Raw genomic sequence first — 24,527 nt, forward strand, 5'->3', positions numbered from 1 at the left:
TGTAAAGAGGGGGTGTTTAATCATATACTTTTTAACAGGCACAGAAGCCAAGGTGCTATTAGTACAAGTCTTTCATGAACACCCCTGGAAGCAAGTCTGAACGTCACAAAGTCCGTACCTGGTAGGTACCCTTCCTAACTCCCACTGGGAATGTTCTGAGGATGTCCGAGGACTGCCATGCCGAGCAAGGGTTCGGTGGAATTCCTTGACTTGGTTGTAATTAATAGTATTCTTCAGAGAACAAGGAACAAGGGCTCCCCACACCAAGCTGCTGGGCTAGTTTAAATCTCCTTGATTTTGCTCACAATCCTTTGACCACACATTGGGAAATGAGTGAGTCAAGTCCTGTACATACCATTCATCCTCATCTTCCTTACCACTAACATAGAAAAATAAAATAATACCCAAGTGTTTCTTGGAGTTATAGGGGGGCCCAATTAACAATGTAACAATTCTCCAATCTGGATATACCTAAGGATGATTATGGAGACTGTCAAAAATCTAAACACCCAGGCAAATTCCATCTCAACCGGTTTTACGTGGCATGAGATGTATGCAGCTATTATACCCCTTCCCCCTTCTCTTCTACTTATCCTGAATTCTAACTGGAACTGTCAGGCCTTTCCATCTCACCTACCGCTGTAAATAGCAGCTACCTACCTTTTGGAGGTAGAGAAACAGAGAAAAGTAAGGGCCATCCCATTGACTGCATTGGCACTAGATGGAGGTGGCCTCAACTTCCTCCAGAAAATGTCTTGGCCAGCACCAAGACCTGTGTGGTCCCAGCCATGCTTTTTGCCTAGAAGTCCAGTACCTGTAGAATTTTGATCATCAACACTCCCTACACAGCCCCGGAGCACCACCTTCCACCCACGTGTATATATGTCAATGACTCAATGACCCAAGGAGGCCTCTAGGGGCAAAGGTCACCTAGAGAGCTGGTAGTGACAGGCAAGGGAAGTCAACTTCACAGAGACAGAGACCACTGCCAAGACAGCACGGGAATGGTCTTTCTGTATGCTATAAATATGTGTTGCTACCATTGGTTAATAAAGAAGCTGCCAGGGCAACAAGATGTAATGGAACACAGGTAAAGCCATGAGACGCGCAGTGATACATAGACTAATAGAAATGGGTTAATTTAAGATAGAAGAGCTAGCTAGCAGTAAGCCTGAGCCATAGACTAAACGGTTTGCAATTAATATAAGCCTGTGTGTGTTTCCTTGGGACTGGGCGGCTGTGGGACACAGGAAAACCTCTGACTACACTTGTCTTTAGGCTTTTGTTGTTTACAAAATAGACAATAGCCATTAACACCTGTGGAAGGGTGCAAACTAGGGAGACAGACCAAGAAGGATGTGTTAATCAATTTCTCTAAAATCTAGTGTGTGCGTATGTATGTGCACGTGCGTGCGTGCGTGCGTGCGTGCGTGCGTGCGTGTGTGTGTGTGTGTGTTACTATGGATTGAAAACAGAGCCACTCATATGAAAGACAAGTGCTGTACTGGTGAACTACTCCCACAGGCTCTTACAAAGTTGCCCAGGCTAGCCTTGAACTCATTTTACACCCCAGGCTATAAAATGCAGGCTTCGCATTTCCCATCTTCCTACTTCAGCCTTCCCCCACCCCAACCCCAAGCAGCTGGGATACAGATCTACACCAGGAGGCTCAACTACAACTTTGTTTTGTGTAGAAAAATCCCACCTTTGTTCATTTTAAATTTCAGTCTATTTACCTTGTTGGGCTTTTTGGAAATGGCTCTTCTTGGTGAAGAGGTACTAACAGCTCTGCTAAATTTGCTTTAAAGAGAGAGAGAGAGAGAGAGAGAGAGAGAGAGAGAGAGAGAGAGAGAATTGATTACTTTAAATGCCTTTCTAGGTTTATGACAAAGGCCCAGGCTGTCACAAACACAGCAGGGGGACTTTTCTTTTGTAATATGGTGATCATTTGAAATAAAAAAAAAATGTCAAAGCAATTGGAGTTCTTTTGTGGGGAAAAAAATCTTTAGTGAGCATTAATGAATGCATTAACATTATTTTTCATTCTCTCTCTTTTTTTTTTTAAAGAACTAGAGCCCAGGAAATGTGCATTTAATTCCTTAAGTAATAAAAACAACAATAAAATGACTACCTGCCCCCCCCCCAGGATCAAAGATGATTTTTCTAAATTTAGAAATGGCCAGCCCTCCTCCTTGAAGGGGAAAACATCCTTTTGCTAATATTTAGCATTTCCTCTAATGGTTGAGGCCCTCAAACATATTTCATTTTAAGAGCATGGACAAAAAGTGTAAGAAAAATATCAGAAAGCAAGCACATCCTAAACTCAAAAGACCTTTTCCTGCTATACCTTTCTTTCACCTGTCTTTTTTGTTTGTTTGTTTTGGTTTTGTTTTTCGAGACAGGGCTTCTCTGTGTAGCTTAGCGCCTGTCCTGGCTCTCGCTCTATAGACCAGGCTGGCCTCGAACTCACAGAGATCTGCCTGCCTCTGCCTCCCAGTACCGGGATCAAAGGTGTGTGCTACCATCACCCGGCCTGCATCCTAAACTCTTCTAAGGGAGGACCAGGGACTTCAGTGTCAGAAAGTAGAACTGATGACCCATTGGCAAGGCCAGGCAGAGTGGTCTCCTATAGGAGGAGCCCACTCTTTTCCTCGCCTGCCCCCAACCCCACCCCTGGAGTTGTGTGGAGACACAGAACATACCTGCTTGAACTGGCTTCACTGACAGAGGACTTCCAGCTGCTGCTGAGGCGTTTTAACCTGGTCAGCCTTTTGTTCCATATTTCTAACTCCTCGATCCGTTCTTCCAGGTTGTTGGTCAGCTTGCAAAGCTGCTTCACGGCGCCTACGTTCTCCATGAAGATCTGGTCCTAGAAAGGACCACAGTGCAAGCTGCAGAATGGGAAAGACCGAGGCCAGGGATCTGTCCACGCACTACCCAAAGATGGAAGACGCCACCGTAAAGGGTTATATACTTGCAACTCCAAGTGAGCTCGGGAGAAATCAGAAATGGTTCAAAACCTGGAACAGGCTCGCCAAACTGCCAGCTGGGTGGTAAAACTGCTTCTGATCAATTTGCAATAAAATGAAAATATGTCCTTGTAACCCAAGACAGGAAACGGGGCTGAAGGACAGTCAAGTCTGAAGTCCAAAGGTATTTTCTATTACCACTGTGCTATGTGTAAAACCCATAAGAAGAAAACCAGAAGAGGCTTCCAAGGGCTGGTTTGTGTCCATTGCTAAATCCCCTTACAAAGTGACCATGGCTCTCCCTGGTAAAATGTGGCCAAGACATTCAGGTGAAGAAGCTTAGCCAGGTGTCAGAGCATGCATCTGTAAGTGCAGCATCCAGAGGTTGAGACAGGAGGACCATGAGTTCCAGCTAGTCTGGGCTATACAGTAAGTTCCAGGCTAGCCTCAGCTACATATAGAGACCATATCTCCAAAATAAATTTCAAAATGAAACAAAAACAGCATTACTCTGAAGGCCTGGACTCCCACCTCCCACCCCCCATCTGCTCTACCATCTCCTGAGTGATCTTGTGTAATTCAACTTCTAATCCAACTCTCAAACAGAATTTTTTAAACGCACTTAACCCCTTTTGTTCAATGAAAGTCACTACCACACCTGAAAAGACAAAGAAATGGGGGACCTTGCCAAAGTGGGAATGCCCAGGCCAGCCCCTTCCCCACCCACAGGGTTTGGTTGGACTATGAACACATGTCCACCTTGGCCATAATAAAAAGTGGTGGTGAACTCTCACTGAAGCTCACCTGACCCCATGACCTTTCCTCTTTTTCTTCTCTCTTCTCAAAAGTTCAAAGTTCAAAGCCTGGGTCTTACTGAGAGAGCAGCCCAATCCTGTACAGTATAGTAGGTAAAGACCCCCAAGGCCAATGACTCAAGGTTATCTATGGCTGGGAGGTCAGACTTGGGGTGGTCTGTTTGGGGTTTCAAACCCTGAGAGACCATCCCTGGAAATGGCACTACAGTATGGTATATGCAGGCCTGGGAATGAATTAATGAAAGCTGTTATTTTGAACAATGAATATATGCTAATTCATTGGGGACAATAAATACATGGCCATACAGTGGGGACAACTAATACATGCTAATGCAGTGGGGGATAACAAATAACATGCCCGTATGGTAGGGACAGCAGATATATGCTAATCCAGTGGGGGATGAAAGCTGAACATTCCAGGGTTAAGATTCAGTTTGTGCAATTTTTAAAGACACATGTGTCTTGAGAAACATTGAATGATCTTCTTAGATTCCCAGCCAGCCAAGGAGGTCTACCTGAAGCCACCCCAACCATGTCACTTGGCCATTTGTCCACACTGACTGTTGCATGCTGTCTCTCTATTTAAATGGAGAGTCTGTGGTGGGCAAGCATGGTGTTGATTCTTTGTTCAATCTAAATGACAGCAGGCAAATTGAGAGGTGCCAAGTTAGCAGTTTGGCAAAGCAGAAAGCTTTGGAAGGCTAAGGACCCACCACTTCATCTCCGAGGCCTGTGCTTGCTTTAAGGGTGTGTGTGTGTGTGTGTGTGTGTGTGTGTGTGTGTGTGTGTGTGTGTTCTAAAACCCTTTTCCCCACTAAAGCAATATCAGATAACCTTTTAAAATCTATCTAAAAAACCTAGTGATAGCCAAGCAGTGGGGTAGAACTTAGCCATAGCCTAGCTAAAATGCATATATTGTCTGAGCCAGTAATGCCCATTTCTAAAAATCTGTTCCCCAGACTGACGGGTAAAACACAAGATGAAGGAGGAATAGAGATTGACAGCATCTCAAATACCCATCATTAGCGGGCTTGATGATGAGATTATGAACATATTAGAGTCAAAAATGCAGGCCAGTATACACAAAGTATCCATTTTGTCTAAAAGTGAGGGAGACATAAACCATGCCTATTTTCCCATATTGAAAAAAATATCAAAAATTATAATTAAAAATTGTATACACAATGGGAGAGAAGAAGCAAGGTAGGTAAGTGGATAAAACCAGGTTCTCAGAACAACCCTCCATATATATGGTATACATATTACATGGTATTACAACATATATATATTGTAATATGTAGAATTGCCTTTAGAATAAGGTAGGTGTTTTACTTTACATTCTCATTCCCAGGCAAATCTACCTCTAATTGCTAAATACATATATCATGTGGGAGAATATCTGAGGAAAGTCCAAGAAACCAGGAAGGGGTTCCTGAGACTGGGAGAAGGATGTTCAGAGGGAGTGGGTAGGAATGACAGCAGATCAGTGTTAAAGGGGAGAGGCTGGGGTGAAAGGCACCACAAGAAAAGGCCAGAGAGATACTGGGAAAATCAACCAAAGGCAATACGTACAAAAACCCCATTTGGAATCCTACTGCTTTGTAAGGTTATTTTTTAAAAAAAAATAGAAATGTAAATACAATAAAATACAGAGAAAGAACATTGTGGGTTTGTTGTTGTTGTTGTTGTTGTTGTTGTTGTTGTTGTTGTTTTTAATGGTGAACCAGGAGACTGGAGAGATGGCTCAGCAGTTAAGAGTACTGACTGCACTTCCAGAGGACCTGGGTTCAATTCAATCCCCTGCACCCACATGGCAGCTTACAGCTGTCTGTAACTCCAAGATCTGACACCCTCACATAGACATACATGCAGACAAAACACCAATGCACGTAAGATAAAAATAAATAAATTATTAAAAAATAAAAATGGTGAACCATCATTAGACCAAAAAAGTCTTTTGTGAAGAAAAAGCAAAGGAATAAACATAAAGTAATATTGAGATTCTGGTTTAGCTTTACAGAAAGAATTTATTTTTAACTGTGTCTTCAAAACAGTAATTGACTAGTCCTTCTTAGAAAGATACATTCTATATACCAAAATAAAAATAATTAGCAATGAAATCTTAAACATTTAATAATCACACTGTTAGTAATAACAGTAAGGGATTAAATGTACACATATACCATATATGATTATAACTGATATAACAGGTACATGATTATGTTAGAGACCTGGGGTTTTTAAACATTTAAGATACAAGATATAAATACAAAGCCAAAAATTTGTGTAAAAGCCTAGCAACTCTAAGTTTATAGGCATCACCATGGATTCCTGATGTATTCTATATCCTTAGAGGAAAGCCATTTCCTAGCCTTACCCATGACAAAGTATAATAACAAGGTATTTCTGACCCACTAAGACCTTCATTGTGGTCTCTAGACACTGCTCACTGAAAGGAACCAGGAATCTTGGGAGGAGAGGCCGCCTCAGGTTTGGGGCAGGCTGGGTGTGAAGGGAGAGCTCAGTCAGCTATCTGAGGCAGTAGAGGATGGCCACCCACGACTGTGGGTATGCCAGAGTAACCAAGAACCAACTGCCTGGAGAAACCAGAGGACATCAAAGGCAAATTGCTGAACTAGATCAAAGGCTCAAATGTGTTTTGAAAGCACCCACAGTAGTAAGTGGTACCCAATTTAGAAACGCTTTATTGGTTGCCTTTAGTAGGTATTAGAGGTTTAACTGTTTGTTTGTTTGTTTTTTTTTTCAAAAACTCATAAAGAAAGGAAAGAAGGAATGAAGCTTTTGCTTCCTCAACTGTATCTCATCTACATAGCTGGTAAGGAGAAGGGTCTTCATCTTAGCAGAATGCCGAAGGTTAACTAAAGAATCATAGAGCATCACCCCCAATGAAATAGTATATCTAATAGAAAATTATCTTCAATGGTTGCCCAAACCAGATGGCTATCTATACTTCTTTTTAAAAATTAAAAAAAAAAAAAATACACTTGTGAAATTTTAGCACCAACTATGGTACATTTTACCATAGTTGGTAAATTTTTGTGTGTGATAATGGTATATTAGTTCGGTTTTTAAGAGTTGGTCTTTCCCTTTCAGAAAAATGTTGTCAGGCTGGGGCGATAGCTCCAAACATAAAACCTTTGCTGTGTGAACAGGAAGATTTAAGTTAGACACCCAGAACCCAAGGGGAGGAAGAGCCAGGCTGCCATAGTGATGTGCACTTGTAACTCCAGCTCTAGGGAGACAGAGACGGGCAGTGGGATGGGCCTTTGAGGGGTCTAGCCTAGGCTACCTGCAGCCTGAGACTTCATTTCCTGATTCACAAAGACCTGAGGAAGTGCCGCCTCATGGGGTCGCTGTCACCAACATCCCCACCATCAGTGGCTGAACCTGTCTCATAATAGACCTTTCTTCCCTCAAGTGGCTTCTGTCAGCTTCTGTCACAGTGATGAGAAAAATAATTAATAATCAATGGACTCCAAGTGAGATAGGGTTTTCATGACTGTGGTGGTTTGAATGAAAATGGCCGCCATAGGCTCATGGGAGGTGTGGCCTCGTTGGAGGAAGTGTGTCACTGGGGGCGGGCTCTGAGGTTTCAGATGCTCAAGCCAGGCCCAGTGTCACTCTCTCTTCCTGCTGCCTGCTGATCCAGATGTAGAACTCTTGGCTCCTTCTCCAGCACCATGTCTGCCTGCATGGCACCAAGTCCCACCATGATGATGATGGACTAAACCTCTGAACCTATAAGCCAGCCCTAATTAAATGTTTTCCTTTATAAGAGTTGCTGTGGTCGTGGTGTCTCTTCATAGCAATGAAAAGCCTAACTAAGACAACTACTATTCTACTTTTGTGTACATTAAAACTTTTTCTTTGAGACTAGAGAGATAGCTCAGTGGCTAGGGGCACATACTGCTCTTGTAGAGGAATTGAGTTTAGTCCCAGTACCCACATGGCCACTCAAAGGGGAGTTTGATGCCTGTGACTTCCGGTCTTCTTATGTATCTGCACTCACATACACATACATATACTTCATTAAAAAAAACAAAACAACAACAACAAAAAAAACCCAAACATCTGGGCGGTGGTAGCACACACCTTTAATCCCAGCACTCAGGAGGCAGAGGCAGGCAGATCTCTGTGAGTTCCAGGCCAGCCTGGGCTACAGAGCAAGTTCCAGGAAAGGCACAAAGCTACACAGAGAAACCCTGTCTTGAAAAACAGAACAAAAACAAACAAAAAAATTTCATTTAAAATTTTTTTCTTTAAAAATAAATGGAAGATCTTCTGGGGGAAAAAAATCCTTCCTAATGTTTCCAATGCTGGTCCAGGCTTTTCTATGTGTTTAGTGAAACAAAAACAGAAACAGTGAAGATAAGAGAGCCATTCCATGGTTCTAAATCAAAATGGTTGCCCACTGAGCTTAGCTTACAGAGCATATTGAACAACGACAGCTGTAATATGTACAGTAGACCACATGGTCGGTAGATATCCACTCAGTAGTCCAAACCACATTGCCAGCCATCCTCTCTGACCTCTTTCCCTCACACACACACACACAAACACACACACACAGACTATTGGCTATCCCACCGCTCCGGAGTCCACTCCCTTCCTCCACCATGCCCTGCTCACACTCCTTCCTTTCTCTGCTTATTCCTTTTTGAGAAACGTCTTCTCAATATACCGCGATTTAGCCCTAACCAAAGCAGACGGTGGAGAAGGATGACGTCCTCTCTAACTAGCATCAACTCTTTCTGCAATGCCTTCCCCAAGGGGATTTTTAACACTGCCTTAGGGAGACATAAGCAATTGCTGCACATGTCTAGTTACTTGTCAATAATGATAAAAGGCCAGCTCTAATTTCTTCTGGTCAGATTTTTCAGCACCATATATCCTGCAGTAGGTCCAATAGGCAAGGAGATAATTCACGTGCTTTCCTATTTAGAAAGCAATAAAAATGGAGAGGGGATTTATTACCCCTGTCTGATTATAATCATGGCTTGTCGTGACTTTACAGGAATTTCCAGGATATGTTATATCGATCAACTCTTCCTATAAGACTTCAAATTCTAACTTTTGTCCTACATCATCACAATGAGGCTTGTAAGGATGAGAAATAGTTGTGTGATTGTTTTTAAAATGTCCTTTACCCTGCTGATAGGGTCACCCCGAGAGTATTTGATGAGGAATGTACATCTGGATGCTTGAGGAACTCTTTCCTCATAGACATGAAGAGTGTTCATGCTGAGGTTTGAAATTATTAGTGTTGAGCAGAGTACACCCTACCCTGAGGGCTTTCTTATTGATAATCACCTTTGGTTACAAACAAATTAGTGAATCTAATTCATTACTTAACTCCGCCCAGCTCTGAATGGGGTCCAGTACCTAAGCTGAAACACAACTTCACAGTTGTGATAGGAAAAATAATGTCATAGAAATGACTGCTAATGTTGGGAAAGGATAATCTTGGTGTTGCACAAAGGGACACATGAGCAAAGTGGAGTAAAACTCAGCAAGGCAATTTCATTTGCAAAAGGAGTGCATGGGTCAGAACCCAGACTGAGCTAGCACGCATGGCCAACATGGCCTCTGTCTTTTATTCCCCATGTAGGTGGTCACTATGTCCCATCCCATAGCGGAGAGCTCTATTTCACAATCTAATGTAATTAGGTAACCAACAAGAAGGGGCACAGGGGAGGTTCAGGGAGTGGAGCTCTTGTCTGGTTAGCTATCTCTGCTAGAAAATCAGCAACAATAGTACCTCACCCGGGTCAGCGGGATAGCTCAGTCCATAAAGTCCTGGTTGCTCAATCTGATAACCTGAGTTCATCCTCCGGGCCCCACATGTTGGAAGAATGGAACCCAACTCTTCTAAGCTGTCCTCTGATATCCAGGCGTGTGCCATGGGATACGTGCATACCCACTTACTAACTGCTTCAAAGCCCACGGACTTTCTGTGGAGTGGAATCCATCCTCATCATCAAACACTTCAATGTGCTAGACATTCTCCTGAACAGCAGGAGGAAATAAACCAAACACTGCAGACAAATGTCCTGCCTTCAGAAAGCACACTGTTTAGTGGAGAAACTGTCCAGCAATAAGAATAAGGCAGAAATAAGTTACACAGTTTTACATTGTTATTATCACTATTATTACTGCCTGCAGCTATTTTGATCGATTTGGGATATTAGTTTTGTTTTGAGAGTACCAGAAAAGAATAAAATGACAAAGGCAAACTTCTCTCTCTCTCTCTCTCTCTCTCTCTCTCTCTCTCTCTCTCTCTCTCTCTCTCTCTCTTACATACACACACACACACACACACACACACACACACACACACACGCACACACGCGCGCGCAGGACAAATAAATATAAATGAATAGAATGAATGCTGAACCAAATTCACAGAAGAAGGAATGTAAGTAAGTATGGACTACAGGAAAGAGATCCACAGGGCCGTTACTAATCAGAGAGAAAAGCAAAGACAATTTCATTTGATAAAAATAGCATAGTTTAGAAACTCAGATGTCGCAATACTAGTGCTGGGGATGAGAACCAGGCAGCAATCTGGTGGGTAGTTCGTTGGCTTGCTGAGACAGGGTTTCATTTAGTCTAGGCTGGCCTGAAACCCATGATCCTCCGGCTTCAGCCTTCCAAGTGTTGAGATTGTAGTCATGGTCACCATACCCAGCCAGGCAGTATTTCATGCCATGAAGGCTGCCCACATCCAGTACCACTCCAAGCATATGTCCCAGCTGGGACCTCCCAGCTCATCTGTCTCCTCCTGCTTCCTTTCTGGTCCTCTTAATGTGAGGTTTGGGTACTGTCCTTGCCATGTCTTTTCCTCGTTTGCCCCATCCTCTCAGTCTCTGTGGGTGCCTTTCTTTCTCTACAGCAAGAGTTCTCAACCCTCCTAAAGCTGAGACCCTTTAATACAGCTCCTCATGCTGTTGACCGCCAGCCATAAAATTATTGCCATTGCTACTTCACAATGCTATAGCCATCAATCATCATGTAAATAGCTATGTTTTCAGATGGTATTTGGGGGGTGCGATCCACAGGTTGAGAACCACTGCTCAACCGAATGCCACTTCCAACTATTTGTATTGGTTTTCTAGTTCTCATTCCACATAAATTTGAGAACCTGTAGGGCCATACAAGCCCCAGTGTGAAGGCACATGGAGCCCCTGCTGGGGACATTCACCCCAGCCCCATGTTTCCAGGACTTCTGATGTTTTACAGAAGACAAGAGTCTAAAAAAGCATGAGAAGATTTCTGATTGTTTAAATATAGGCAACAGATTTGCAAGTTTTTTTAAACTACGAGAGAAGAACTATCTTCAGGCCAGACTTGGCCCCCAGCTTTTCATCTGTGACTTTCGTCCATAATCTCTCCCTTCCTGGCATCCTGTGAGCTTTGCTGCCGCCTCCTCTCTGTCCCCAGCTGCTCTCTGGAGTTCCACAACCCACATAGCCTTCTGGCCATGTTCGTCTTGAGGGTTCCATCGACATCTCAAGGCCAAATCTGAACTCATCTGTCCCAGAAATTTACTTCTTCAGATTTTCTTAGGCCAAGAAACCACTTCTCTTCTCTTCACTGGGATTCAGAAACCAGTAATAAACATAAATCCTTCCTAGGATGCCTACAGCATAATGGACCCTGGACTTGCCAGCATGGGGTTTAAGGAGTGTGTTCTCCTACAATGTCAGAACAATGGAATAAACAATCAAGAGTGTGTCTTCAGAGGCCTACGGCTGTGTAGAGGCAGGATCAACCCAGACATCACACAACTCATTAATTCATGCTTCCAATATTTGTTGAATTCTTACAGTGCTTTAAGCCCTGGCATAGAAGGCACAATAAAGTACTAGAGAAATAATTTTGAAAAACATAGGTTTTGGCTCTCACACAACTCTTTAGGGAGATGGCGAAGAACAAGTAAATTTACAGGTAATTTCAGTTAGACACAAATCCCCTCAAGCTGCTAGGAGCCAGAGTGTACAAATATTCACAGTAGAGAGGCCCAGCCGAGGGGTAGATGGGGTCTGTGCAAAGTTACCATATACCCAGGAATGACCCTGAACCTCACAAACAGAATGGATCTGACCATTTCAGATTAACCAGCAGGGAAGGCTTGGGCAGTGAAGTCCAATGAGCCTGACTGTGGGGAGAGTCTTTAGGGCAGAAAACACTTGGCTCTGGGGCAGAAACATACTGGGCGGCTTTGAGGATGAGACGGGGAAAGTCTAGTAAAAAAAAAGGGGGGGCGATTCACAAACAGGGGGTATCTACATGGCTGATTAAGGGGAGCAGGACACAGAGGGGGAGGTATCTTAGTTAAGGTTTCTGGTACTATAATAAAACACCATGACTGTAAGCAACTTGGAAAAGAAAGGGTTTATTTCATGCTTACCATCACCCTAAAGAAACCAGGGAACAACTGTCATGGAGGGATGCTGCTTTACTGGCTTGCTCAGCCTGCTTTTTTATACACCTCTAAGACTACCTTGGTGGCATCCCAGGGACAGACTTGTATGAACAGCCAGGTGAATTTTGACAAGGATGTTGGGGCCATTTAGCAACAAGATGACTGTTTTTAATAGATGATTGGAAAATTAGATATCCACATGCTGGAGCTGGACCTTGCTTCACACCATGTACAACATCAACTCAAGTACATCAAAAACCTAAATGTGAGACCGAAACATATAAAAGCCTTCAAAGGACAGAGTCTACACACTGGATTTGGCAATGATGTCTCAGATATGATAGCAAAGGCTCAGGAAACAAAAGAGAAAAATGTATAAACTGGACATCAAACTTAAGAACTTCTGCACATAAAAAGACATTATCAAGAGAATCAAAGGATAATTTATAGCTGTGTAGTGGTACACACCTGTAGTCATAGAACTCAGGAGGCTGAGGCAGGAGGGCTGCCGTGAGTTTAAGGGCAGCCTGGGTTAATTAAAAAAAAAAAATGTCTCATAAAACAGAAAGAAAGAAAGAAAGAAAGAAAGAAAGAAAGAAAGAAGGAAGGAAGGAAGGAAGGAAAGAGAAAGAAAGAAAGAAAGAAAGAAAGAAAGAAAGAAAGAAAGAAAGAAAGAGAAAAGGGAGAGAAGGTGGAGGGAGGGAGGGAGGAAGGAAGAGGGAGGAAGGAAGAGGGAGGAAGGAAAAGGAGAAAACAGCATATAGAAGAGAAGAAAGTATATCTGAAAAAGTGAAGGAAAAAGGAGAAGACAGCATGTAGAACATAGAAGAGAAGAAAGTATATCTGAAAAAGTGATGGACACCCAGAGTACAGAAAATTCCAACGAAACAAAAAAGGCAAAAACCAAATTGACATAGACATTTCTCAGAAGATGTCCCAACAATGGCCAACTCTGGCATTAGGAGACACTCGTCACTAGTCACACGGAATATACAAATCTCAGCCACATAATGAGATGGCTGCTGCTCAGAAAATGACAAGTGTCGGTGAAGAAACTAGAACACTTGTCACTGCAATGAGAATACAGCATTTCTGAAACAGTAGGATTGTTCTTCAAAATCTGAAATAGAACTGCCATATGTGCTGCCTGGATTCATATCAACTTGATGCAAACTAGAGACATTCGAGAGGAGGGGACCTCAACTGAGGAAATGCCTTCATAAGATCTGGCTGTAGGCAGGCAGGCCTGTAGGGCATTTTCTTAATCAGTGATTGATGGGGGAGGGGGAGGGCCCCGCCCATTGTGGGTGGGACCATCCCTGGGCTGGTCGTCCTGGGTTCTATAAGAAAGCAGGCTGAGCAAGCCATGAGGAGCAAGCCAGTAAGCAGCACCCCTCCATGGCCTCTGCATCAGCTCCTGCCTCCAGGTTCCTGCCCACTTGAATTCCTGTCCTGACTTCCTCCAATAATGAACACAGATATGGAAGTGTCAGCCAAGTAAACCCTTTCCTCCCCAACTTGCTTTATGGTAATGGTGTTTCATCACAGCAATAGAAACCCTAAGACACTATATGACCCAAAAAATTCCACTTTGGGTGTACATCCCCCCAAAAATCGAAAACCAGGACTCAAAAAGATATTTGCACATCCATCATTTTCAGTGGTTAAGATGGAAAGGCAACCGGTGTCCCTCTGTGATTGAATCAGTACGCAAAATGTGATTAATACATGCAACGGAACATTGCTTGGCCTTAAAAAGGAAAAAAAAAAAATGTCTATACTACAACATGGACAGGCCTCAGTTGACCAAGTGAAATAGGCTCGCATAAAAGGCAGCCCTGCACAATGCCATCCATCTGAAGTACTTGGAGTAGTCAGATGCAGACAAAGTAAAATGTGGGCTGCCAGTCACTAGGAGAAAGAAGATAGGCAGAGCTATTACTAATGAATACAGAATTTCAGGGCTGCTGAATAAAGAGTTCTGGAGATGGGTGGTGATGGTGGCTCATCCACATAATGGATATGCTTGAGATCACCGAGCTAGACCTTCAAAGGTGGCTAAGATACTAGACATCATGTTGTCTATATGTATATATTCACTACAACAAAAAGAAATGGAAAGGAAGTCCATTGATTTCTCATTCTGTGCTTCTCCAACAGTCTGGGCAAGGGCATCTAAAGCACGGCTTCTGAGGACGATGAGGAAGATGAGGAAGATGTGGTCCTGTCAGCAGAGGCAGGAACTGCTTCTGTCATGTGTTTGAACAGTGCTTTGCTAGTGGAAGATGGTAGAGGAGTTGAGCACTAAAAGGCACAGTTTGGTTTGCTGTGCCGAACCTAGCTATGACCAGCAGGGCTGGCAAGATGGGTATCATCACCTGGAAGATGCTTAGTCCTGTGGGTGCTATCCCATTCCTGCCAGACTAGAACGTGCATTTAAGTGAGACCCCGCCCCCAGTGGGGTGTGTGCACTTCAAAGTTTGAGAAGCACTCCCCCATGAACTAATGAATTAGGAATTAGTCTCCACGCAAACATCCATGCCCATTGCTAAGAAAATCCCTATGGCAATCAGGCTTTCCTCTCCATACCTAATACATTCACCCGATACACATAAGCTGGCAACAGAGTCATTTGTGAGCCTTGCAAAAGAGCAGGATGTCACAAGATTGGCAGATGTGATATCACAGAACTACTCAAATCACACAGGCTGCATTGACAAGACAGGAACTGGCTAACTTAGACCTGTTACCCAGTGAGGGGCTAATCTAGAGGCACAGGGGCATCCTTCAACAGAGAACAATTTGAATATCAACGGATCTAGACAGGCCCTCAGTGAAACAGAAGAGACTCACGAATATCCTTGTAAAAATTATCCACTTTATGATCCCATTGTGGAGCTTACAGTTTCATCGAGAAAAAAAAAAAAACTATTCAAAAATTGCAACAATATGTCCAATCATTAATTATTCCAAGAAGACACACATTGAAAAATTACTATTTTCCTGGTATCACAGAACGTAAGTACTTTTGTTATAAGCTGTAGTCTTGCTTCCATTTATTTTATTTTTAATTATTTTATTATTTTGTGTGTATGAATATTTTGCCTTCATGTATGCCTTTGCACCATGTGAGCGCAGGACTGGTGTTACAGTTTTTATGGTTGTGGATTGCCATGTGGATGCTGGGGATTGAACCTGGGTCCTTTGGAAGATCAGCAAGTACCATTAACCACTGAGCCATTGCTCCACCTGTAGTTCTGTTTTTAAAGATGAGATATGACCGAGCTTTTTGTTAAGGTTTCCCATGCTTTCTGGACCTTATTTTGAAAACAGCCATACAAAGTGGATTCTGCCTGGGCCAGTTTTCTTTCAATAATCCTAGCTGAAAAGGATTCTAACCATTGCATAGCCTTTTTCCCTTATGGGGCCTATCATCATCATCATCATCATAATTATCATCATCATAATCATCACCATCATTATCATCATCATCATCACCATCATTATCATTATCATCATCATCATCATCATCATTATCATCATCATCATCACCGTCATCATCACCATCATCATTATCATCATCATCATCATCATCATCATTATCATCATCATCATCACCGTCATCATCACCATCATCATCATCATCATCACCATCATCATTATCATCATCATCATCATCATCATCACCATCATTATCATCATCATCATCATCATCACCATCATTATCATCATCATCATCATCACCATCATCATTATCATCATCATCATCACCGTCATCATCATCATCATCATTATCATCATCATCATCATCATCACCATCATTATCATCATCATCATCATCATCACCATCATTATCATCATCATTATCATCATCACCATCATCATTATCATCATCACCATCAATCATCATCTCCATCATCATCATCATCACCATCAACATCATCACCAACATCATCATTGCTACTGTTATTATAGATTAGGAAAGTATAGATATATTTAGATATGAGGTATAAAGTGGCATTCCAATTTTTTTAAATACAATGTGGAATCACTAAATGAAGTCCACCAACTGAGTCATTCATTACTGCATCCATTTGACACCTCCCAGGATGAAAACCTCCTTGGGACTTTGTGGTACCTTGAGGGACCAGTGTGTGATAATCGGTACCCACTCTACAGCTCAGTGAACGATTCTTTCCAAGCCACATTTCCAGGTGACCTGCGTCTGCCCATTGTGCTGCCGTGGGGTTCAGTGGTGAGTGGGAGCCACAGCTAGCTGCTGACACCTTTTGAACAATTAATTACCTTATCCACCATGAGGAAGTTCTCCAGCGTCTCCCCATTTCCACACGTGACGTCACCAGCCTCTCTTACGGCTCTGGGCAGGATCTCTTGCACCTCTTGGGCAACCATTCCTATACACAGAACACTCCAGCAGGGTTAGTGGGGGCGGGGTGATGCTTGCAGGAGTTCCTACATCGGAATGGACTACCAACAGCCATAGGGGACTCTGGAAAGAGCTCACCTCAGCTTTGCTTTGATCTACAACTGAAGCAAGAACCACTACAGAAATAAAAGTAAAAGTCTCCCCACGACTTCCCTTCCTTTCCCTCCCCACTTTTCTATTCTTTTAAGACGCTTGTCTAATATTGGGAAGGGTGAATAAACACTTTAAATCCCTATACAGAGAAGGAAGCAAGTTATTAGTTTGATTCCTTTATGTTCCTATGGGAGACTTTGATTCCTCGGTGCTCCTGCTTATTTGTAGGATTCCCAGGCTGAGGAACGAGCATTACTGTGCTGATGGTCTGTCTCTTAACTAGCTTCACCCATCTGTCATCATCTTTTTACTCTGTCCCTAGACTGCCCAGGACTCCCCTTCACCCAGCTTGTGCTGCTCTCTGCCCTCACACCCTCACCTCGCAAGCAATGTATTTGAACTACTCTACCAGGACTTGGGGTGCAGCACGGAGGTGTTAAGTAAAGGTGACCCACACATTCTCTAACCTTCCCTGTTCCGGTGACTGTGGGCTTCACAGAGGCTGTGTTGGACCGGCACGGGATTGTCAAACGCCACACGCCACAGCACACAAGCTTACGATAAAGAGACAAAGAGTTGCTTCATAGCTGAGAACAGAACATTGGAGAGGCTCTGTGTATGTACCTGTTTGGTGGGCCGCGTTTATCCCCATGGCAGATGCAAATTCCGGCTTGTAGTCATATTCAACAATCCTCATCTGGGCTATTCTTCTCAGCTGTTCATTTGTGTCAACCTGATTTCATTAAAGGAGGGCAAATTTCACCTGTTTAGGTCTTTGCTATTCAAATCAACATCAAGCGTGACCCTGAGAGGCTAGGTAGATTGACAGCCTGACTGCCCTTTTCTGTTGACTGAACTAGATTAGGAGATGCTTCCTACCTCCTCCTCAGGAAAGCCAAGGCTTTAAGACACATACTGGTAACTCCCATCCCCTAAAAAATGTCAGTCTAAATTATGGGGCCCAAGTGCCTCCTACACCGCTCACACCTTCCCTTCTCGGTAATGTTCCAGGATTCTCACGTTGGAGAGCCTGTTCAGGTACCAAGGTGTCTTGTTCAATCGAGTCTAAAGGTTTGCCCCCCCCCCCCCCCAGCTTCTACTTACAAACTGAAAACGCAATGTTAGTTCAAGGACAACCTTGAGGTAAGGAGGGGTCCCATACTCTTGGGTTTTTTGGGCCATTTTGCCTGAGGAAGTTTCTCTGAGTGAGTTACCCTCTTTTCCCTCCCCAAGCTTCTCAGGGCTTAGTTCAGCATCCTTCTCCCCAGCTCTGTATCTAATAATGTCCCCAAGTGTCATTGCCAAGTCCTCAATACAAATTCTACTGGTCTCCAGAAAATTGATAGCAAGATAGTGAAGTTAATCTCCCCTAAAAACTGAATGTTTGCTCCAAAGGATTTTCCCATTTAATCTGAAGGATTTTTTTAAATAAATTCATAAAACAGCTATATCTAGCTTTAATGATATGAATCTGAAAAAACAAACTGGCGACTTTTCTGTATGTTCCCTGATTTTTCTTTTAGAATATTGCTGGACTGTGAAATCAATGCTATTTTGGCAATTAGAAATATATCACCCAGGGACTTTTGGGTAAGACGGCAGACTAAAAGCCATCTCTAAGTGAGTGGATGACTATAGTTAAGGAAATAGGAGGGTCAGCCCTGCTGTACTGCCCAGGCAAGCTCCTCACCTCAGGACCCACTGACTGACAAACATGTGCCCCATTCTCTAGTGAACATCCTCCAAGGTCTGACTTGGCACCCACCACTGCAACCACAGTGGCCACTTGGGATAAGGCATGCTGGCCTGGGCCCTCTCCAAGTCAACCTTAGATGCCTCTTTGAGTAAATGCCTACAGAAGCTGTATTATCAGTGAGTTTCTACCACAGAGATCTGCAGTGACCACCAGACTGGCCAGCTCCCCTGCATCCACACCCCATCAGCCTTTCCACCAGTGTATAGCTACCAACAGCAATGAATGGTAAAGCAGCTGCCACTGTCCCAAAGTTCATCAGGGCAGCTGTCCCTGGTACAGCCAGGATTAATTCAGCCTCCCCCCACCCCAGGAATCAACATCATTCATCCCCACTGCTCTGCTTCACAGAGGTACGGCTCCTGGGATCTCAAGAGACTTGCAAACCTGACCAGGGTCAGCACAGGATACTGATCCAAACAGTGAGGGCAGGGCTGCCAACAGGAGTCATCCAGAAACAGCAACTTTCTCTCACTTGCCTTCAAAAGTAGCAGTTCTGGGGAACCCAGCACTCTGCCAGCACACACTAGGAAGAGAAAGTGTAACACCAAATCCATTCTACAAAGCCCACATTATCCTGACACCAAAATCGAATCAAGATGGACAGACAACTAAAACACAGAAGACCAGTTTCCCTGCTCACCACAGATGCAGAATTTCTCAAACGAATACTTGCAAACTGAATTCAAGAACGTAGCAAGATTCCATGTTATGACTAAATGGGCCCCACCTCAGAGATGCAAGGCTGGTTCAACACAAGCAAATCAAGAAATGTAATACACAGAATTAACGGACATAAGGACAGAAATCACAAATCCTCTCAATAGAGGCACAAAAGACATTTGACAAAACTCAGTGTGTCTTCATGATAAAAAGTCTTAGACAAATTGGTAATAAATGGAATGGACCTAAAAAATAATAGAGTTATATACAACAAACCTACAGCCGGCATTATGTAAGTAGAGAAAATGGGAGCATTTCCTGTAAACTCTGGAATGAGAAAAGGTTCCCACTTGAATTCAGTACGGTCCTCAAAGTCAGAACAGGAAGGGAAGAGAACATTACAAGTGGGTTAAAATAGCAAGGAAGAATTAAAATTATCCTCATGCACAGATCACGTGATTCTGTACAAAAAAGACCCTACAGACCCTTCTAGAAAACTCCTTCAGTTATATTGCAGAATACCAAGATCAACACAGAAAAATCGGTGCTTTGGTCTATACAAATAGTAAACTTGCTGAGAAGGAAAAAAGAAAAATGATCCCATTTCCAATACCTAAAAAATTAAAATAAAGTAAAAATAAAGGACTAGAAACAACCCTAAGAAGGTGAAGAATCTCTACAATGGAAACTTTAATCTCTGAAGAAAAGATTGAAGAAGTTATCAGAAAATGGAAAGACCCATGGCCATAGGTTAGTCGAATTAATATTGTAGAAAAATACCATTCTGCCAAAAGTAATTTACAGATTCAATTCAATACCAATAAAAATGTCTACAACACTCTTCATAGAAATAGAAAAAATTCTAAATTCATATGGAACCACAAAAGACTCCAGATAGCCAGAGCAATCAGCTCCCTGAACATTTTAACCCCACTGTGGCAAGGAGTAAGTTATGAGGTCTTTACACTCATGAACGGATTGATAAAGGGCTATAAGAAATGGAGTGTGGTTGGTCAAGCCCTTACCCCCTACATTTGGAAGACAGAGGCAGGTCCGTCTCTGTGAGTTCAAGTCCAGACTGGACTACCTAACAAGTTCCAGGCCAGCCAGAGCTACATAATGGAATTCTTTCTTAAAAATATATATACATGGAACGAGCTCAGAAAGTCAGACCTCTTTCCTTCGTGCCCTCCATCTTTCTACCACGTAAAAATACTGTTCCACACACCTCCTTGGCACACCTTTAACTGCAGCCTTCGACAGACATTAAGCCTGTCAGTACCTTCACCTTGGAATTCCTTGTAATAACCTCTAGAATTATGAGTAATAAATTTCTATTGTGTATAAATTGCCAGTGACATTTCATTATAGCGCACAAATGGTCTGTGATCCTTCTAGAAACCCTGAAAGGGTGGCGTTTTCATTAAAAGTTTGGGAAAACTGAGTTGGAGAGAGGGAAAGATGGTGTTCACAGATCCACACCAGCACCGATGACTTTGTAATAAGAGGCAAATGGGGGCAGCTAGGACTTTTAGGAATGTATCCATTTCACAAATACAGATAGAACACACATACTGATATGAGACAATTTTTAATATATCATATTAATAGTATATATTTTGTCCCAAGTAAATCTACTGTTATACTTAGTTGTATACAGGTTAAAAAAATGTTCCACACATGATCTTAGAAAAAATTCATGATGTGGGGAAAAGGCTCACACTCAAGCATTCTCTCCTCACGGATTGCAAACCAGAAGCCTAGCACACCCCTGGGTTAAAGTCCTGAGCTGATGCTGTCATGGTATAGCTCCAGCCTTCTAAACATAAAATTCTCTTTATCCCCTCAGGCTGCTGGGAACAAAGGCAGGAGTGGGGAGTTCCTCATCTAGAGTCAAGGCGAGGGGACGTGTTACTTATACCAAGAATGCTTCCTAGAAGAATTTGAGAAGCTCCAGGGATGTTTGTTATTCAAGACAACCTATATTCTTTAATTGAGAGCAAAATGTGATGACTTTTGGTAAATGAAGTTCTATGTAAGCCTGGTGATAGCAACCAGGATTGTGGAGGACATTCTCAAATTGTGACACTCCACTGAGACTTCCAATTGAGATGTCATCAGCCATTGGTGTGGCCAGATGCGAGGACACGTCTGAGCTGGTATCAGCTGAAGTGCATGTCTCTCTAAAGCTCGAAATTTAGAACTATAAATTTGGAAACATATGCACGGACTTTCTAGTCCTGAATTCCCACCCAAGGAGGAGGTCACAGCAACCTTAATGTGAACGGCAGTTTTGCAAGCAGTGTGGAAATCAGCAATTACAACCCTTCTTGTGAATCCTCTCAGCAGCCAGTTCAGAAAACCCAGTGCACATTTGCACTGGAAAAGGAACGCAGTCTGGAAGAGAGGCCAACCATGAACAGATTAGACCTGCTATTGGTTAGAAGAAGAACAAATAAAGGAGGGAAAATGAGGCTCAAACCAATCTTTAGCAGTCTTGTGAGAAAGGTGGGGAAATGGTGGATGCAGTGATGGGAAGATTGGATGCTGGAGAAGCTGGAATCAGGAGTGGCCTGACTCGAGACTCAGTCTTCATCCTGATCATCTTGGCCCACGGAGTACAACAACTTTCCAGAATTTTGTACTCTTGTTCCAAGTAATTAGAAAATAAATAACTCCAGAGGGTTGGGCAGGCCCACTTCCATGTCCCAGATGAGGATCCTGACTTCAGCCAGGTGAAGCACCTTTACTGAAGTGGATCTTCAGGCCGGATCGTGTTATCCACTAGGCCACTGTCTGTCCTAAGTGGAGCAAGGCACCAGGGGTCCGGCCCAGAGGTGGTTGTTCCAGGAAGGCCCTGACTGGGGAGCTTTTCAAGTGCTCCCCAAAGATCTTACATGGGGGCCATGCTTGCATGGCTAGCAGAGCCAGTACAAGGGACCCTGGGAGGAAGGAGCTGAAGAATTCAATGTTCAACAACCAGATGGAGGGGTACCAATGGGAGATGGGAAATGCCAATCATGGAAGGAAGGCCCCGGGCTGTAGAAAACAACTGTAAAACATGCTGTCCATGACACCAGTGACATTTTGCCACTGCCCACTGACTCAGTTCGGTAAACCCGAGATGCCCAGCAGTCCCATCCATCATTATCTTCAAGTAAGTTGTTACTTCACACCAACAGGTAACATAGAAACATGCCCTGGCCGAGAGTGTCAGGCACCGGACTGAGGTGTCGGAGGAAGGGCCCCATGGTGTGGCATACCCCAGGCTCACCTCCTGGATATTCTCCTTCACCCGGCTGTCAGAGGGATGCAGGATGGTACCCATCACTTTCATGTTGCCACAGACAACCAGGGCTTCGTCAGGTGCGTCTGTGTTTATTCCCACTCGACCGTGACAGATGACAGCTTCTGGAACTTGTCCTCGCTGCCACAAAGCCTCGCTGTCGTTTTCAAACTGCCCAGGGTTAGAGGCCTGGAGAAACACAGCGGCATGCCACACAGTTAAGGTGGCAGAAACGGTTGATCATGAGTCCTCCGGAGCAAAGAAAAACAGACAGTTATCTGAGTCCTTCTCATGAGACTCCCCTACTGGGCAGAACACTCTGATGCAGACAGATAACCCTGAGAGCCCCGGAGAGCCAGAGAGGCCCCCAACAGTGGGAGCTCTGCATGCCATGGCTGAGAACATCCAATCTCTGTAACATTTCTCAGAGACTGCACTGGGTGTTCAGTTACATGGACAACTTCAAAAGGTGGGGAGGGGGAGCGGGGACTCAAAATGACTCTCATTTCAGACATAATAATAATAATAATAGTAATTTAAATTCAGAACACACAAGTGTACATGATTTAATGATCAAGAAAAATTAAAATACCTTGTATTTAACTAGCCTTTTATAACTTCAGAACACTCATATTAGTGATTTCTATGAAATTGACAAACACCACAAACACATAAGATACACCTCAGCTACTCCCTAAACACGGGTGGTACTGTGGAATAGTGGCAGCTGTATTTTTGTGTGATAATCCATGCGGCGATTCTGATAGAAGAACCATTATGCTCCTTTTGTTGACGCTGGCACACCAAAAGGACAATAAATTGCCCAAGAACAGGTAAATAATCCGTGCTACATTTCCTCTGATTACTACAGACTGACTCTAACTTTGCTATTTCACAATGTGGCTCAGAAGTAGCTCCGGCAATCTTTAAAAACAAGCCAAGGTTCTGAAGACTTTCCTTCCAATAAAACCCTTTGCCAAAGAATTTCTACTGGGTTACACTCTTTCTTCCCGGCTTCCTTATAGCTGCTGAATGTGTTTCCAAATACCTTACACAGGGGTCTCCAAATCCCTCCCATTCCTCACAACAAAAATCTGCTTTCTTTTTCTAAATGGTGATATGTTCTTCTAAATGTGATTATTGCAATTGTAACCAGTTGTGGAGAATCCAGATTCACTAGGACCCTGCCACCTCAGCGGGTAACACTAATACAAGTGACTTCAGTTTTGCCCATCTGGTGGGCCTCGCGTACCCAGTTGACAGCCCAAGGAGTCACCATAGCAGTTGGCTCATGAACACACACAAGGAGACCTAGGAACTGGGGTGGGCAGCAGAGGCAGTGTTCACTAGACACTTTTGTGGTATTGATTGAATGATCTGTTGCCTGCGTGTGTTATACGCTAAAACAAAATTCAAAGACGCCACCAAGTTTAGCAGCTCTTAGTTTGATTTCAACTGAAGAACTTTTGGGCGACTCCAACCTCCTCTTCTGTTTCTCCCATCTTTTAAAACTTGGACTTCTCAGAAGACCCAGCCACTGACACGTCACAGACAGCAGAGGTGGGAAAATTCAAACCAACAGCTTGAAATGCTATTTTATATAAGTTCACTTGAACAAACGCTTTTCTGCAAGCTCCCTTGGAGCCACTTGGATGGGAACTGTGAGTTGGCTTTGACTCAAGTGCTTTCATGGTGAGCGATCAACAGAGACGCAAGGCAAGTGCTGACTAGAACAGGACAGTGATGGAGTCTTGCTGTTATCGGGCTCTGGGATAATTCTTATCATGTTGGTAACTGGATACTAGAGGAGCAGATGTAAGTAGATTTTTTTTTTTTTAACGCAACACTTATTTGTTTCTTTAGCTAAAACTAAATCCCTAGAATGTGTTCAAATTTTCTCACACAGGAACACAGACAGATCTACAACGTATACTAAGAAGGGGTCATCACCTCAAGTGAAAACACTGTAAGATCTATGCATTTCCTTCCCCTCCTCAGAACCCATGTCTTCATGTGTCAAAGCAGTGTGTACTGTACTCTCTCCACAGGGGTGGC

The 24,527-nt window shown here is 43.3% G+C and overlaps 1 protein-coding gene across 1 annotated transcript in view; it reads right to left on the reverse strand.

Annotated features, from left to right (window-relative positions):
- The window catches only part of Myrfl (myelin regulatory factor like), a 112,593-nt gene that overhangs the window by 24,991 nt on the left and 63,075 nt on the right, over positions 1-24,527 (reverse strand). Inside the window, exons 14-18 of the mRNA XM_036169411.1 lie at positions 22,461-22,661; positions 17,395-17,503; positions 16,536-16,645; positions 2,703-2,869; positions 1,737-1,800 (exon numbers count right to left, since the gene is read on the reverse strand). Of these exons, the coding sequence (XP_036025304.1) occupies positions 1,737-1,800; positions 2,703-2,869; positions 16,536-16,645; positions 17,395-17,503; positions 22,461-22,661 (651 nt within the window). The remainder of the gene's footprint in view (positions 1-1,736; positions 1,801-2,702; positions 2,870-16,535; positions 16,646-17,394; positions 17,504-22,460; positions 22,662-24,527) is intronic.

This window comes from Onychomys torridus, chromosome 20 (assembly GCF_903995425.1).
Source record: "Onychomys torridus chromosome 20, mOncTor1.1, whole genome shotgun sequence".
NCBI lineage: Eukaryota > Metazoa > Chordata > Mammalia > Rodentia > Cricetidae > Onychomys > Onychomys torridus.